Raw genomic sequence first — 18,389 nt, forward strand, 5'->3', positions numbered from 1 at the left:
CCAAGGAGTCAGAGAACTAACCCTCTCGGAGGCAATGCCTCGCACACTCCACATCACCCTGTTTGGCCCCGGAGGATGGCCAGTTAGTCAAAGACAGGTAAGATTCCTCAAGGAGGAACAACCTAAGACAGGCATAGTCGCAGAGGGGCCATCAGGAGAGAACTTGGGAGTCAACAGAGGTGAGGCACAGATCCTCACCCCCGCAGCTGGGCAAGGGCCTGAGCCTTCACCCCTTCTGAGGGAGGTCTCCTGCCCCCATGGCTGCTTTGCTCCCCACGCCCAGCTCAGATCGGGACCCAAGTAACAGAGACCTAGCCAACAGCAGCTGCCCACTCGCCACAGCAGGACCACAAGGAAGGGGCAGCTGCAGGAAAGGGCTGGGTTTGGATGTTGTTCTTGTTTCCCCTTCTCTTTCTTACGCCTCTTTACCTGTACTTCTGTCCGTTTTTCTTCCCTCTATCTTTCCTTTTCTTCTCTTATCATGATTCTCCTTTGGCTACAAATTTAATAAAAAGGGAGGAAATGTAGGAGTAACTCTCGGTTTGCAGCTAGCAGCTACAAGCAGCTCAGAGTGCTTGAAAAACCTATAGGAAACCCACGTGCAGGATGGGCGCTCTGCTCTAGCGAGCCCTCTGAAAAACCACATCCTCAGTGACTGAGGTCAGCATTCCCAGGGGTCCAAGAGGCAAGGCCTCAGGGCATGATTCCCATAACTCATAAGGCCCCCTCTCATAGGGACAAAGAACCTACCAATCTGCCTTCCACCATGTAATAATAGAGCTTCCTCATAATGTGGTTACATTAATCATAAGATGATTGGCTTCTAGATGTTGTATAAGCTGCTTTACTTGTGTAAGATTGGAGGATGCACCCTACCCGAGCCCAATATCAGCTGCACTCATTTCTGCAATAAATGAACTTGCTGGAGGTCGGCTGAGGTTGCCACCTGCCTGCTCTCATCAGCTCCCAGTGTCTGTGTTTTGACTCCACATCCTCCACACCCGCTGCATCTGAGGTAGCTGAGTGACTCACAGCAACATACTAGGACACATCAAACCAGCCTGTGCCTGTACATACTCCCTGATGGAATTTAACATCTATCAGCCCCACTCTTTGTTGTCTTATTTATCCCAAGAACATTCCTGCAGGAAAAGTATGGCAGCCCTGTTGTCAGCTCCAGATGAAAAAGAAGCCATCTGAGACTTTGGGGTGTGTTAAGAAGAGTATCTGAGAATCTGTTCTGTGTCTCCTCTCTGAATTAAAGGGACAGGGGACGATCAACCTAACCATCACTCCAGGACACACTGCACATCTGTGTCTTCTTGTTAAGCTCATTCAAATCCAAGCAAGCTTTGCCCAAGCGTATTTAGGAAAGCTTTCTGATGGTGAATAACACAGAACGTTAAAATTCTAAGCTGAAGTCACTGCATGTAAGAAAGGGAACACTTTACAGGGCAGTAATCACAGGACACCAGGCCAAGTAGGCTAGCACAAATATCCTGCAAAAGTCCAAGTGTGAAATAACTCAGAATCATGATTTTTTACTTAAAATACTAGGTAATATCAAAGGCCTCCAGTTTGGACTACTTTGCGCTTATAAAATGGTATATCTGCCTGGTTTACCGTCAAAGTACCAATGAGCATGGAAAAATCTTCTCACGTTTGTCTGCCCTGTTGGTGAAGATAACTGCTCTTTACAACTGTGCAGTCATCTTTAGTCTCCAAACTTATTTCAAAGTATCTTATTTGATCCTCAGAACAATCTTGTAATATGTGCAGGCCCCGTTGAAGAAATTGAGCATAGAAGACAACGGACTCATCCAAAGCTACCGCAGTGAGGGTAGAGACAGACCTCGGCTCAGAAGCTTCTTTGGCATCATTATGAACCCCCACAATGCTGACTGCAAAACTGTTTTCCTCACCAACTATATATTTAAGTCATACATTTCAGTTAAAATATTGTGCTATCTAAATGCACGTTTGTGTAAGAGATAAAAGACTCATATGAAAGGGAAAGAAAGGATTGTGGGACAGGAAGGTTTTGTCACCAAATAGCTTTTTTTTTTTTCCTTTTAAAGTTCAATTTGTTATAAAAACAAAGAAAATAAAATTTTCTGTAATAGTTCAGCTTAGACATAGCTTCTGTTATATGAACTAAGGCATGGCTGTCGGTAGGGGGAACTTTAAAGTAATGTACAAATTTATTAATATAAAATATTTTAATTTAAAGGGGCCCATGTAAATACAAACCTGGTCTTTTTTGTTGTGGGGGTGTGTACTGGGGATTGAACTCAGGGGCACTCAACCACTGAGCCATGTCCCCAGCCCTATTTTGTATTTTATTTAGAAACAGGGTCTCACTGAGTTGCTTAGTGCCTCATTTTTGCTGAGGCTGGCTTTGAACTCACGATCCTCCTGCCTCAACCTCCCAAGCTGCTGGTATTACAGGTGTGTACCGTTGTGCCTGGATTAAACCTGGTTTTTAATCTCACCACTGTCAGCTGAATGCTCTTGGAAAAAAGCCATTTTGAGTAATCATCTGTGGATAAACATTTCTTCTATCCATGAAGTGGGTGTTCCTGTGCATGCATCTTTGTAAACTTTTCTGATTGCTGAATTAAGATAAATTCTGAGGAGTAGAATTCCTAAATCAAATAGGGCATTTTTTGTTTGTTTGTTTTTGGTACTGGGAATTGAACCCAGGGGCACTTTCCCAGCAATCTCTACACCCCTAGACCTTTTTTTAAAGTTTTTATTTTGAGACAGCGTCTTGCTAAATTCTCGGGGCTGGCTTCAGCCTCCCGCCTCAGCTTCCCAAGTTCCTGGGATAACAGGTATGTGCCACCATGCTCACAAACGGCATGCGTATTTTAAAGATTGATGTATGCTCCCATAGGATCCAGAAAGGAAGTAGAAATTTATACTCAACATTTTCTGAAAGGTAAACATATAAGTAGAAAGCAAGGTAACAAAATATCCTAAGACAAATTCCCCCTCTGGGGGTTCTATTCTATTGGCTTGAATGCAAATGCTCCTCCCCTTCCTTATAAGAGGTGGAGCTATGCAAAGCACTACTTCCCCTCTGCTACAGGTCACTCCTGTAGCTGGCAGGGTCCTCAAAGGAGGGCAGGGGCTCACTGGTTCATCACACTTCCTTCTGAGGGATTCCACATAACTTGTGAGTGATAATAAAGTATCATTGTTTGAATGGTTTAGAGCTCTTGTTGGCTATGAGGTTTGGTATTTGTTCGGTTTGGACTGATTTTTCATAAATTGTAGTAGATTCATTGATAGCTCCACAATGGTGTGCTTCCCTTGCATTCTTGTATGCCGTTCTCAGTAGGAGACCGAGGTCTGTGAGCAGAACCTGTGGCCCTGTTAAACTGCAGAGGTTGAAAATGGTGCCAATTTTAATTGCTTGCAATATTCACCTTTGACTTTTGTCAAAATATAGGCATGCCTGGGGGAGTGTATTGTTATGTCAATGTCAATGGTCACATGAGCATGATAGAATACAGAATCTGTGGAGTGTGATCCTTTCGTCCACCAGGCCAGAGGTGCCAGGGCAGCATTACACACAATCCTTCTGCTATGTATCTTAATGGGCAAAGGGGAAAGAAAATACTGATACAATCATTGCCAGCTTGAAGGATAAAAGTAATGGTTTTATTTTTCAAACTAAGGTACTTTTTCTTATTTTAATAAGAAAAAAATGCAGCTATACCTTGACATCCAGGGCTGCCTGGGTCACCCTTAGGACCAGGTGGGCCACGCTGGCTGGCAGGCTCACCTTTGCTTCCTGTGAGTGATAAAGTGCGCGAACATTAAGAAAATTAAATTTAGTTTCACACAAGTGACTTAATAAACTTCATGTTTGTCTTTATAAACTACATTCAAAGTTTCCAGGATAAGATTATTTTAAAAACTATATTTTTTCCAAAAAACAGACGTGTGATTTCATAGTTCATAATGATCATAAGAAACCATAATATTGAGAAGTTTGAATTCTTAGCCACCCCCCCCCCAATTTTCAAACTTAGGTTTCTTTTTAAGAAATTACTCGGGCATGGTGTGATTCTGTGATTATGTTTTAGAAACAAATGCAGAGATCGCCACTGCTTCGGATGCGGCAATCACATTTCCAGCTCTCTTACAAGGAAGCTCAGCTCAGTGTCCTTATAAAACATAATATTACAAAGGTGTGCTTTATTGAAGACTTCACAAGAGATGCACACCCAAAGGCCACTGTGGACAGTGCCTCCTGTATTCATCTCTGCTGGTCTAATTCCAGGTACAAAGACTTACATTATAGCTGGGAACCAGTTTAAGTGAGGGACTCAAAGTGGAGTGGGAGGGGAGGGCCAGACAATAGGAGGGGTTATGAGAGAATAAGGAAAGTAGTTAGTACCTGCCCACTAATGCTCTCTTCTAAGAGAGCCCACTCAGGCCTTGTGGCAATGATGCTTGCACCTGACCCCACTCTTAATCATGGTTAATTGCTCAAGGGGTTGGGATCTGGTGTATGACACTCAGCCAGTCTTTCCTTGAGAAGCTGGAATTAAAAACTAAGGATTTGGGATCCTGGACTACTGGGGCAGAAACTCAGAGTATTATCATGAATTGTTCAATGTAGAACATGCTGGAGTACAATCCAACCATATCCAGAAAGGCCCCAAAAAGATACTAAATAGGTGGTGATGAAACCAGTTAGTAGAGAGATAAGTTAAAGAACTAGACCATGGAGGAAAAAAAGCAAAACCCCATGCATTGCCTAAGGGCCTGAGCATTCCAGTCTGACAGAACTGTCTCCTGTTGGTGGGTTGTTGAGATAGCTTTTTCTTTTTAGATTCATGTCACTTCACCTCCTTGCAAACATGGTCTAACACAGGTACAAAAGAAGTAAGAAGAGGTAGCTATGTACTGTGAAGGAGACAAAGGGACTATCTACACTCATCAGTGAGCACAGGAGGAACGATTTCTGAATGCTGAAGGCTTAAACCATCAAAATCAAATTTAAAATGTCCCTATTTGTGATCATTTCTGGAAAAGAGATTAAATTGCTTTCACTGAATAAGCATGCACAGTTCATGTTTTCTTACAGTAATTATCATTTATAAAGAGTCTCACATGTCTTATCAGATTTGAGATCTTAGGTGGCTCATTGATTAGTATTTCAAATTTAAAGTTTTTTTTATTTTAATTTGTATTAGAGGAGGAAAGGGAATAAAAAGGACTGTAGGAGTAATTGAATATAACTTTCCTAGCCTTGTATTGAACACACAACAAGGATTACTCAGCATCATATACAACCATAAGAATTGGATCCTAATTAGAATAAGTTACTCCAGGTATGTATGATATGCCAGAATCCATTCTACTGTCAAGTATATCTAAAAAAGAACAAATAAAATAAAAAACTTAGAAAGTATATTAAAGTAATATATATTTGCATGTCAGACCTATGAATTCACACAGTGAGGTTAAGGCTAAGGTTTAAAAGATGAACCATGTTAAAATAGATTTAAAGAAATATATTAACTTACTGATGATATACCCATAGTGAAACTGTTAAAGCTTTTACACAAACATTGTAATTTAAGATATCCTGATTTTTGTTTATTTGTTGGTTTGTCCTAACAAAGGGTAAATGAAAATCTCTTTTTCTGAGGGTATTTTTTCCACCATTTTTAAACTTTCAATTTCACTTTCCCCCAATACCTGATGAAGGTGCAATGTCAGTTGTGTTTACCAGGCAACATTAGTTTTGGCACAAGATAAACTGAGACCTGTGAGGCCAAATCCAGTCTGCTACTTTATTTATTTTGTAGATAGATTTTTATTGGGATATAACCATACCCCCTTGTTCACATACTGGCTAGAGATGCTTTCATATTACAAGAGTACAGTACAGTAGTTGTGACTGAGGTCAGGTCCCACAGAGTTGATAGTTTTTATGATCTGGTTCTTTACTTGGGGGGAAAAAGAAATTGATGACCCTTGGCTTATGTAAAAACAATTATAAATTATATCTGGTTTGGGAAGTCATGGAACCCTAATAGCTGAGCTTATGAAGTAAGTCCTTAGAAGAAAGACTGGCTCCTGTGGGACATGGGGCTTCTAACCAATGGGGACACTGCCCACAGGTATGGAGCTGGTCTCCTTGCACCCAAGCTGCCCCTTGGGGGTGCTGTGGTTACTACATTTTCTGCTGCTCAGACCCCACTGAGGAGGTGGGAGCAGCTGAGAAGATTTGAGAAGATCTTAGGTGGTTCATTCATTAGTATTTTACCTTGGAATCTGGTTCAAGTCACTCAGCTGAGTCTGCAGACACCTCCTGTCTAGAACCCTTGGATCTGAGTGACAAATGAGAACCCTCTCTAAGGAGAACCCCTTGGATGTTCCAGTTTGTTTGATATACTTCATTTATCATGCAAAAGATGACTACCCACAGTGTGCAAGCACCCAGGATTATGAGCTTGTCAGGCGTCTACTGTGTTTCCAAATCATACCTTTAGGTCCTCTTGCTCCATCAATTCCTGAAAATCCAGGGGGGCCTGGATAACCCGGATCACCCTAACAATTTAATGAAACAAAAATAAGACCTTACTTGGGTTTCCAATGCAAGTGGCACAGATATAACAGGATCTAGTTATAATTGTCTGCTATCAATTTGGTTTTTTTTTTTTTTAATTTGCAATGGTAAAGAAAATTGGAAGTGCATTGCAAGCATACTATCACATGTGTCTAGTTTTCAAAAGTCGATAAAACTCCTCCAGAATTAGAGCTATTAATGTCAACAATTAGCATACCATCCTCTATTCATGCTTACAGAACAGTAGTTGTACCATAAGATTTGAATTTTAGGTTTTGAATGAACAAATCAATATTAACTAAAATAGAATTAAAAGTCCTGTTATACCATAAACTTTAAAACTCCATTTGATCCCAAAAGATGGATACTGAGTTGTTATACATTTTCTAGAAGTGCAATACAGGCTACTACATTTATTATACATTGTGTTACTTATGTTACTTATGATTATGAGTACGTTACTTATGATTATAAATACCAAATGTGTTAAAGAAAAATCTGATAAAGAGGATTAGAAATCATAATTTGGGTGGTTTTTCAGGATGACCTTTCATCCTGCTGAACAGCAGCCATGTGGCGAGTCTCTAAGGAGGTGCTTACAGCTGGCCTGGAGTGTGTGACTTGCTCATCTATAGTAGGGAAACCAGGCATGAGCATGGGTCGGGAATTTAAGTTATACCATGGCCTTCCAGAGGACTCCATGCCTCCTTCTGTGATCCCTTTCATTCTGACAGCCTATGAAAGGGAAATTAAGTGCACTGGCAAATCAGGGCTCCTTATGGGATTCTAAGAGCAGAAAGGTTTTATTGTTTCCTCTCTCTTGCAGCAGTAACCCCTTACCTGGTCTCCTGGAAACCCTGGAAAGCCAATGATCCCTCTTAGGCCAGGTGATCCTGGAGGACCAGGGGGTCCAGGAAGCCCATGCTGCCCATTTCGACCAGGCTCCCCTCTGTGGAATCCAGGTGGGCCATGTCTTCCTGGCTCTCCTCTTCTCCCTTGCATTCCAGGACTTCCTGTATCACCTGATGAAGATGGAAGATTATAAACCTTTTGGCTAAAATTTTGTAGAATAGTTATGCCAAAGGGCTCAGTCCTACTTTTAAAAGACGAAGTCAAAGGCATTGGAAATTCTGACTTGCTCTAAACCACATCTCCATGGTTTTGATGTCCATGACCTCACTGTGAAAGAGGCTGTCCAGGAACAGATTCAGGACTACCAGAAGAAGGACAAAGTGTGCAGGGTTATTGGCTCCAATACACTCACTTTGCACATAAGGAAGAACTTAGCAGAGAAGTTGAAACATTTTCCCCTGGCAACTGGTCAAAGAGACAGCCAAGACAAGAACCCAGGCTTCATGCAGATTAAGCCTGAACTTGCTAGAAAACACAAATGTGGTTGTCAAAATCCTTTCTATGCAATTTTTCTAAGGACTAGCATCATGGCAAAGGGGTGCTTGTTAGAAAGACAGCATCCCTGGAGGCCTCAGGCCTATGGAGTCGGAATCTGAATTTCATAAGATCCTCTGGTGATTTGTATGCACACTGAGCTCTGAGAGACACCAAAGTGACCTGGATATTGAATACTATTCAATTTAACATCAACGACTACAAACAGAAGTACTTTAAACCTGACTCCAGTAATTTATATGTATCTCAAGTTGATCCTAGTTTGGAATATCCAAATCTATCCGAATCTATAAATATGTAAGAGCTTTAGTTAAGTGTTAGGATAGAAAAGCAAAAAAAAAAAAGCATCACAAAGTTCATTAATGTGTAATTTTATCTAAGAAATTATCTTTCCTGATCTCCATGTTAGTGTAAGAGTTCACTTGAGTTATCTGCAAAGATGACATGCATGCCCACATATAGAAGCACAACACAATAGTCAAACTATGGAATGTGACATATATACACAATGAAGTTTTATTCAATAAGAATTAAGTGATGTCATTTGCAGGAAAATGGGTGGAACTTGTTAACAGTACATTAAGCAAGATATTTCGAATTCAGAAAGTCAAGGGTCGTATTGAGGTTTTCTCTCCTGTGGAAACTATAGAGGAAAAAGGAAAAGAAAGATGAGGGGAGTGGGAGCTCATGGAAATCAAAAGGAGATCAGTAGAGTAGACAAAAGGAACCAGAGGGAGGGGAAGGGGAGAGAAAGGGGAAATACTGGGGAATGATACTGGACGTTACATAGTGATAATGTGTGCATGCATGGATATGTAATAATGAATCCCACTATTATGTACAACTAGAATGCACCAATAAAAAATATGGGGGAAAAAAGAAACCTTGAATGTTTGTTTACCTCTCTCTCCTGGGAAGCCATTGTCCCCAGGAGGCCCAGCTTCCCCAGGTTTCCCCTTCTTGGAAATGATGGCCATCTCTCCTTCATTTCCAGGAGGTCCTCTTGCTCCTGTAGAAATCAGTAATGCCAGAGAAAAAACACACACCACACCTGTACCTTGTCTGTTGCTCACTTCACCCTCAGGTTACCAGCCACCATTAAACACTAAAACTGCATTAGAGTTGACGGGATGCACAATTTCACCAGCTTTGACCATCTGAAGGAAGGACTGCGCCTTCCACATTCCTGTCCCTGCTGGTCCAGCCCTCGGGGACCACAGAATGTCTGCTAAGTTCAGCCAAACAGGTCCCAGAGTCTTCAGTGAGTTCAGACAGGTTTTAAAAACTCCAATCTACAAAACTGCCTGTTTGTTTTGTAAAATCTGAATTGCTCATCTCTCATTTCTGGCTCCATCTCTTCCCCTTCATTAACACCCTCTGTTATTTTCTTTACATTGACAGAATAGACACGTTTTAATGTGGTTTTCCAGAGACTTCCAAAAGGTAGGAAAAGGAGTAACATCTTCCTGCCAAACTTTGCCAACACTGTCCAGTGGCTGCTAAGCTCCTTGCAGTTCAGATCCACCTTGGATGATTATTTATGTTTCAGTCAGAGTATTTGTACCACCTCGGTCAGCAAAGTTGGACATTTCAAAAAGAAAATTTCAAAGAGCCTGTTTATCACCACATCACTGGCATTCATCCAGTTTTTTAATTTCTATTGGAATAATTGGAGCATTGCAAACATCACTTTTCTAAGGTAAGAAAAGAGTGACTTTTAGACTCCTGAGTCTATGAAAGCAACTTGCAAGTTGGTAATATAAAACAAAAAATAGTAGGATGGATCAACTAAAAAGAAGAGGTCATTTAAATGAAATATGAGACTATTTACCCATAGAGCTTTAAGGGCCAAAATATTGTTTCTTAAAATGGCCAAAAGTTCTTCTTGACACTGGAAATGTTACCTTTACCCAATGCAGCCTCAGGATTGAGCGGTAAAAGTAAACTTTGAGCCAGGAGGGGCACAGGACATTTGAGTCAGTGCTCTTAAAGCTTAATTTTTTTCTTTTTCATAGTGATGAGACTCTTTCTTTAAATGAAACTTGGGGGCAAATGAACTCAAGGCGCAGATGAAAATCAGCTCATTCTAGTCCAGGGGTCTGCAAACTATAGCCCACAGGCCACATCCCTCCTGCTGCCAGTTCTTGTACAACCCAAGAGCTGGGAATGGTTTTTACACTTTTAAATGGTTGCAGGGGAATGGGGCAGGACATAAAGCACAAAACAATATTTTGTGAAAATATATATAAATTTGTGAAAATAATATGAAATTCAAATTTCAGTGTCCAGAAATAAAAATGCACTGGAAGATTGTATTTTTTGTTTGTGTGTTGCCTCTGGCTTCTGTTCACCTGAAATATCATCTGTCATGCTCTTTACAGAAAAAGGCTACCAATCCCTGGTTTAATTGAAACAGAAGTTGGGGGACAGGGGCTTCCAACAGCTGAGAAAGTTCTCTGAAACCCATCATCTATAAGTCCATGTGTTACGAACCACTGATTATTTTTTTTCCTAATAATAGAGCAATTCATTTACCATAGTTGCAGGCAATACAGTTAAAAGGTAAGAAAAACAAATTTTGTTTAAAATTTTGAAACAATATACTGCAGAGCTAAAAAGAAGGGGAATCTAAACCATAGATTGGTCCCATTTTATTTTTCAGAGGTCATATTTATAAGTTCTGATCAAATACCAGAAACATTGTGCCTGGCTGTGTTGTTAAGGGCACTTACCTTTGACACCTCTTGCCCCCTGCTCTCCTGGGAAGCCAGGCCAGCCCTTGGCTCCAGTCTCTCCCTTTCTGCCACGTTGTCCTTCTGGACCTGGCTTTCCTCTCTCTCCGGGAAAACCTGCGAAGCCAGGCAGCCCCTGGGGTCCTGATGGAATGAGAAGGTGGGTTTTTAGGAAAGCATTGTAAGGCTGGTGTGGTGCTGGTGTCTGGGCTCTCGCAGTCCATGGAGAAATGTGAACTCCACACCTAATTGAGTTTGCAGGGACAGTAAACAACAGTTGTCAACTCTACTGCCTCTAATAGCTGTGCTCCCTCACCCAGTCCTATTTTCTACCCTCCAGACCTGACATGGAGCCCCTGATGATTCTTGGTCCTGATCCCACAGTGCTTTAAGAGGACCAGGAGATGGGATAAGGATGAATACATGCATTAACCCTGACCAAGGGCTGTACTGGTGACCAGTCCTCTGAGCTGAAGTGTTTGTGGGTCCTTTCCCCATTTTCCTGCACTAGGACATTCTGCCACTGGAAATAACAATGCAGGGGCAAGAAGAAGGAAGACATCATTATGAGAAAGACAAAGTCAAGCTGACAGAACAGTAAATTCTTGAGTATGGTCATACATAAGGGCTTTACTTGCCAGCGGATTTCAAGTTTATAAAATGGGGAGAGATCATGGAAAAGCACTATTTACCCTTTGGGCCTGGAAGACCAGGCAGCCCATCTTCCCCAAAGGGTCCTGGGATTCCTGGAGGTCCTGGGAGTCCACCTGCCCCTGGCAATCCTGGGAGCCCAGGGAGGCCCTTCATTCCAGCTGGCCCAGGAGGCCCCATATCTCCTTGCTGCCCTTTCCAACCTGGGGCACCTGAGACAAACCACAGTGAAGACAAGGGGTGAATGGAAAGCTGCCTTCACACATGTACAGCAAATCCATACTCATAGAAGCTTAAATTATGTATCTGTGGGCCAGGCGCCCTGGCTCACGCCTGTAATCCCACCAGTTTGGGAGGTTGAGACAGGAGGATCATGAGTTCAAAGCCAGCCTCAGCAAAAGTGAGGCACTAAGCAACTCAGTGAGACCCTGTCTCTAAATAAAATACAAAATAGAGCTGGGGATGTGGCTCAGTGGTTGAGTACCCATGAGTTCAAACCCCGGTACCCACCACCCAAATTATTTAGCTGTGTCCCATGAAATAAAATCTAAACAATATTAACTAAAACAATGGAGCAACTTCTGATCCATCTAAGAATATGCTTTTCTGGATGCTACAAAAAGAAGGGGAGATAATGTGAATAAATATTTCCCAGGAGGGATGTGTGAAGATTACAAAAAAAAATTAATTGAAAATGGCTAGGCATTAAAAACAAAATTTTATTTGTATGTGCTTTTAAAGGAGAAAAACTACTAGAACAAAATTGCTAGAAGAAAACTTTTCAGATGCTTCTTGAAGCTCTGGCCAAGTGAACTCCAGGCTGGCTGCTGGCTGTAGTGAGAGAATTGTAGAAATCGGAGCAGCACCATCTAGCATTACTGGCATTAGAGATAAGGCTGTAGTGGCAGGTTTTGCCTCAAGCTTGTTTAGATTTTTCAAGTGGGCACATCTTGCATTTGGACAAAAGCAATAATAGGCTGCAATAATAGAACCAACAATCTGAATAATGAAATGAGTATCATATTAGAAATAGCCCCTGTTATGTCTGAATGAGTTCTCCAAAATCCATGTTAAAGTTTAACTGCCAGTGGGATAGTATTGAAAGGTAGGGATTTTAGAAGGTGAATGTCATGAGGATAGAGTCCTCATGACTAAGATTAGTGATCTTGTAAAAGAGATATAAGGGGTCTGGGGTGAGTGCTTGCCTCATATGTGTGAAGGATTGGATTCGATCCTCACCACCACATAAAAATAAATAAACAAATAAAGGAATTATGTCCATCTACAAATTTAAAAAAAATTGTTTAAAAAAAAGAGGTATGAGGGAGCTCTCCTTCATGCAAGCATGCACAGAAGTTGCCACCTCTGAGGAACAGATCCTCAAACCCCTGGTGCCTTGTCCTTGAACTTTCCAGTTTTCTGAACTATAAGAAATAAATTTTCTTTAATTTCCCTACAGCAGCCCCTTAGCATCTGTATTGGGAGACAGTCCTTCATAGGTCTCTTGCACTCTTTATGTCTTGCTGGGGATGGCAAGAATGCAAGGTCCTGATACTGTTTACCTGGGCTATTTCTTAAGATTGTGTTTGCAGAGAGCAACCGTGACAGATGGTATGGCTCCCCCAAGACATAAAGCAGGCTTGCTGGAAGGCTGCTACAGAGTTGTGGTTCCTAGGCTCAGCATCTCCCTCATTTAATGCAACCCACTGTGAATGCAGCCCCCCATACACTGTACCATGGGACTTGGGTGACACGGGGCAATGACATAAACCAACATGAAACTCAGGAATAATAAAGTGTTTTGTCTTTGATTTGAGACTCATGTTTCTGCCAAGATCCATAAGAGATCAAAAGAACAGATATTATTTTAAGTAGGGTAAACCACAGACCCCCTAGGTTTTCTCAACACCTGCTGACACTTACCTGGACTACCTGGAGCCCCAGGGAGTCCTGGTTGGCCTGGGATTCCTGGTGCACCTCTCTCACAGGAATGACCAGGCTCCCCTGGGATACCTGGAAATCCAGAAATTCCTCCTCTGCCTTTGGGACCTTTCAGACCTGGGAGTCCAGGAACACCAGCTACCCCTGAAACGATAGAATGCCTCCATGACATTCAATGCTTCAGACTACAGAGATGGCCTGTAATAAATTGTCCATGCATGTCAATACTGGAAGTAAACTTTTCATCCGGACTCAGGGCTCAAATGAGCTAAATTTCTAAATGGATTTTTCTTATCATAAATGCAGTGAGCTCCAAATGAATGGAAAAACCAACCGTTGCTAAGTGAGTTACTTGATAAGGTTATGTGAGTGGCAAAGCAGTTACCTATGCAAATAAGAAACCACATGGTTCTTTCTGATTCTAATTAACCTCTACCTTTGCAGCAAGCTTTACACCAAATCTCTATAATACTTACAAACCCAATTTGCACTGTATGAATTTGCATTTTGTAAGAGATTTTATCACTTATACTGTCAAATTTCTATACTGGAAACACAGTTCGTCATCTTCAGGAAGAAAAAGAAAGGCACCATAATTCCGTACCTGAGCCTAAAAAAATATATTTTTCTGTTTTCATTGTATTTTGGTTCATTTGTTTACATTTTAAAAATAGTAATGACAGTGCATAGCTATTGGATTATTAAAATAATTTGTGAACAATGCACATTAAATCTGCAAATGTTTTCTGCCTGTTGTAATCTTTACAAATATGATTTCCATTGCTAATAATTGAAAAGTATTTCTTGAGCGTGCGTGCGTGCGTGCATGTGTGTGTTTTACTTAACTCTCTTCATTGTTTCCAATGTTTCTTGCACTATGGATAATATGAGAGCATTTCTATAACATTCATCTTCTATTGAACATTTCCCTTGGATACAGTTTTTAAGTGAGAAAGTGGTATTATAGGATCTTACTGCTTTTCAGGTTTTTTTTTTTTTTTTGCATGTAAGTATTTCTGAATTACAAACTACTATGTAAGCTCCCTGAGGGAAAAGACAGGGACTTATTTCCTCAGTCCCCTCCATCTGCCCTATACAGTTGCCCCTGTTATCCCCAGGGAATTGGTTCCAAGACTTCCTGTAGACACCAAAAGCCACAGTTACTCAAGTTCTTGTTATTAAGATGGCTTGGTATTTGCATATAAGTACACAAATTCTCCCATACACTTCAAATCACCTCTAGACTCCTTAGGATACCTAATACAATAATAAAGGCTATGTCAATAGTTGATATACTGGATTGTTTAGGAAATTATGACAAGAAAAAGTTCTGTACATATTCAGAACAGGGCAGTTTTTTTTTTTTCCCCTGAATATTTTTGGTTGATGGCTGGCTGAATCTGAGAATGAGGGATGTGGATAGAGAGGACTGACTACACTAACATGTGCTAGTGGATACCTAACCAACGCTGGCACAATTAGGAAAAGACCCTGAACAGCATCTGGTCTATAGACCACACTTAGATCACCCTCACCCAACTCAGTGAAGTTGTGACCCACATGTAAGGGGTCAGAATTTTTAAGACTGGAGTCCTGAAGGTGATCATTTTAATGATACCTCCCAGAGTATTTTTATATATAAAAACCTGCAAACTCCACGCCGGATCCTGGAAAATTCCTTAGTGATTTCAGAAAACACCGTGAACCAGTATCCAGACCATCTTCCCACCTTGAGTTTCACTGCCTGACCTGCTCACCCACCTGCAGCAAATGTCCCCCGACCCTGTCAATACTAGCAGACATGCATTGTTGCTGTGTGGGAATGAGTTGACCGAGCCATGCTCTGCTGTCCTGCACTTGAAAATAGCCAATAAAATGCCAAGGCATCCGAGGGGGTGCAGGTTGTGTGAAATGTAATCAATGCCTACATGTGAGGAAAGGTGCTGGTGAAACATTTAGATTCTAGCTATCTAAAGCAAGATAGTCTAAATGTTGTTCAGGGCCTGTCCAAATCTGAGCTGGAGACCTTAGAACCCTCCTACCTTCTGCCCCTGGGCATCCAGGTTGGCCTTTGGGTCCTTTCATCCCTGGAACTCCTGAAAGACCTCTGTCTCCAGGGGGTCCTGGGGGGCCAAATGCAGGATCTCCGGGGATTCCTTTCTGACCTTTCACTCCAGGTGGCCCAGGAAGGCCCGGGGGCCCAATAAGGGAGGATCCCTTTTCACCTCCCAAGCCTGGATCACCCATGTCACCACGAAAACCTATGTAACAACAAAAACATTTAGTAGTTGTGTAGAAGTATAGCACCATGCACATAAGAAGACTGATATTTGATAAAAACTCACTTCTAAAATTTACAGGAGTAAGTACTTAATACTTAGGAGAAGGTTAAAAGGTAATCCTTAGAGAACTTAGTAGGTAATTTTGGTGTTGACACCCTTAGTAGGGAGATGAATTAAACTTTGCATTTTCTATAAGCCAATGACATTTCCCTCATTGCTTTCTTTCTCTGGAAAACATTCTGTCTGGACTGAGAAGTTTCAACCACATAATAAACAAGTAATAGCCTATAACTCATGCTTCCAGGTAGAAGGAGCCTTGACATTTATAAGATTATTATAATCTACAAATTATCACAACACATGTAAGGGTCTAACTTCTCAAGAAAAAATGATTTCCCCATTACTGAGGAATCTCTAGACCACTTTCTTAAAGTCACCCATTTTTAGAAATATTTAAAAGTTCCCAACAGACATTCCCAAAGCAGAGAAGTACTTCATTTACCAGGTGGACCTGGTATTTCTGGTATTCCTGGTTTGCCCCTTTGGCCTTTCTGCCCATCCGGACACCTTGGTCCAGGAGCCCCCAGAGGACCTGGAAATCCCTTCGGACCTAAACAATAGCAACAAAACACAGGCTCAATAAAAACACAAATCAAATGGGAACAAAGAGGGTTTGTTTGTTTGTTTGTTTGTTTGTTTATGTCTATGTCTCTTTTAGAGTATTTCTATTTTATGGAAGCAAAGATGTTGCCTTCCCTGGTTTACAAAATTATTTTATGAACCATGTCCTCCAAATGAGTATTTTGTAAAGTGATTTTGTTAAGGTACTTTCTCAGCAACTGTACTGTAAAGGATTCTTCCTGAAAGTCTTTGTATGAATATCACCATTGAAATGAATTCTTGGTATCCTCCTTTACCGTGTCTCAAACGCAAATCTGCAGGCCTAATCTGTTCTTGTAGGAGGGCCAGGTAATGGCCAGTGTCTAACCTGGTGAGAAAGCACCACAATAAAGGCCAAATTTATTTCCCTGCATCTTACTGCATCAATCCATAAGTGAAGAATAGGCACAAATTCCTGCAAAAGGGATTGAGATTTTACTTTAAAATTGTTTTTGATTTCCTGCTAGGAGATATCTCAGTTAATATAACCTACAAATTGTGAGCTTCAAAGGAAGGCCAACTACCAACTTGAAGTTTGAGTGTTCACTTTCCTTGAAGCTAAGGCTGGTGAAAGCAATGAAACGTTTCTTATCCATTCATGACAAGGTATCATTAGAAGAGGAAATGAATGTTCATTCAGTCAGTTACCCAGCAGTTATTCACTCCGCTGATAAAGAATTATACTTCTACACTCTCACCACTGCCTTAAGGTGGGTGGAGTGTACTACCTCCTGCCCTTTGACGTGGGGCTTGATTGGCTTTGGCCAAGGGGACATTAACAGCTATTATGCAATACAAGGTATGAAGTGAGGCTGTGAATCTGGGCCTGTCCTTCTGCATTTCTGCAAACCCATGAGGGCTCTGCTATGGCTGTGTGCTGCAGAACTGGACTTAACCTGGAGCCAGAAACCAAGCCAACAGACTCCATCTTAGATCAGTGGAATCCCCACCAACCTACAGACCCATAAGAAAGAAAATAAATGTGTGTCCTTGTAGCTCACTGAGATTTGTCATCATTGTGATAAAAGTAAATGGCTCTAGAGGGCAAGAGAGAGTTGGGCATCATTTAACCTTTAGCTACTTTTTGTACTGACGTAAGACAAGAAAAATCACCTTTAGAAACTGTGCTAGTGCTTAATGAGTTGATTTAAGTAGACTCTAAAGAATAAAAATGAATTTGGCCAAATCCCTGATACAGATTTGGGTTTAATTCAGCTAAGAACAAGTGATTGATTCAAATGAAGCAGATGCATGAAAGTGCAATCAAGAACACAAGCATGTGGGATTTTTCAGAATATGTCTGATCAGAAGCATGTCCTCTTGGAAAGTTGAATGAAGTGAAAATCACAATCCATAAACAAGTGATCCTCTTCAGAAACAGGAAGAAAAGGAAGACACAGCTTTAAAATTCTCAGAGGACATTGTAGCTGATATGTGATTAGATCAAGGTAAATTCTGTGCACCAAAATTTGAAAAGCCCATTCAGAGTGGGCCCAAGCCAGTAGGCTAGGGTTCCAGCTATAAATTATTCCAAAGGCTGTTTTCCCCTAGTCCAATTAGCCCTTAAAACATTATAATAATTTTACAAATATTCTAACTTGATGTCAGGATTTGCTATTGCTTTATCTGTCTTGCTGGTTCTTTTGCTCTGGAAGTGTATAAGACAATAACTCCTCACAGATAGTACCTGGAGGTCCATCAGAACCTGGAGAGCCGGGCCTCCCAGGATAGGTTACATTACAAAGGATGGTGTCACCTGGAATGAAAAGAAGAGAGTCATTTACATAACTGCAAGGTGAGCCCCAGGCAAGGTAAGCCTCAGTGACAACTTGCTTAAGACCTGTTCCCCTATGTGTAGCACATGTAGAATTCAAAGGATCACCTGAATGACACTTCCAAGTATCATTCAGTATATTACTTAAATTGCATTAATCCAAGCTGGGCTCAGTGATGTGTGCCTGTAATCCCAGTGGCTCAGGTGACTGAGGCAGGGTGATCACAAGTTCAAAGCCAGCCTCAGCAACTTAGCACCCTGAGCAATTTAGTTAGACTATGTCTCAAAAACAAAAAAGGCTGGGGATGAGCAGCCCAAGGTACAATATCTGGGACCAAAAAAAAAAAAAA

The 18,389-nt window shown here is 41.3% G+C and overlaps 1 protein-coding gene across 12 annotated transcripts in view; it reads right to left on the minus strand.

Annotated features, from left to right (window-relative positions):
- Positions 1-18,389, minus strand: part of Col4a4 (collagen type IV alpha 4 chain) — a 151,208-nt gene that overhangs the window by 58,761 nt on the left and 74,058 nt on the right. For all 12 annotated transcript variants that reach the window (XR_006850819.2, XR_006850818.2, XM_046439821.2 and 9 more), the window contains 10 exons: positions 17,953-18,021; positions 16,108-16,215; positions 15,366-15,584; positions 13,306-13,467; positions 11,424-11,594; positions 10,732-10,875; positions 8,901-9,008; positions 7,433-7,614; positions 6,510-6,573; positions 3,725-3,799 (listed from right to left, as the gene is read on the minus strand). Coding sequence is in view for 10 of the 12 variants with exons in the window: in XM_046439821.2 (XP_046295777.1) it covers positions 3,725-3,799; positions 6,510-6,573; positions 7,433-7,614; positions 8,901-9,008; positions 10,732-10,875; positions 11,424-11,594; positions 13,306-13,467; positions 15,366-15,584; positions 16,108-16,215; positions 17,953-18,021 (1,302 nt within the window). In the remaining 2 variants the exon portion in view is untranslated. The remainder of the gene's footprint in view (positions 1-3,724; positions 3,800-6,509; positions 6,574-7,432; positions 7,615-8,900; positions 9,009-10,731; positions 10,876-11,423; positions 11,595-13,305; positions 13,468-15,365; positions 15,585-16,107; positions 16,216-17,952; positions 18,022-18,389) is intronic.

Source organism: Marmota monax, unplaced genomic scaffold (assembly GCF_021218885.2).
Source record: "Marmota monax isolate L192 unplaced genomic scaffold, Marmota_monax_Labrador192_F-V1.1 WCK01_AAM20220418_F8-fsc00041, whole genome shotgun sequence".
Lineage (NCBI taxonomy): Eukaryota > Metazoa > Chordata > Mammalia > Rodentia > Sciuridae > Marmota > Marmota monax.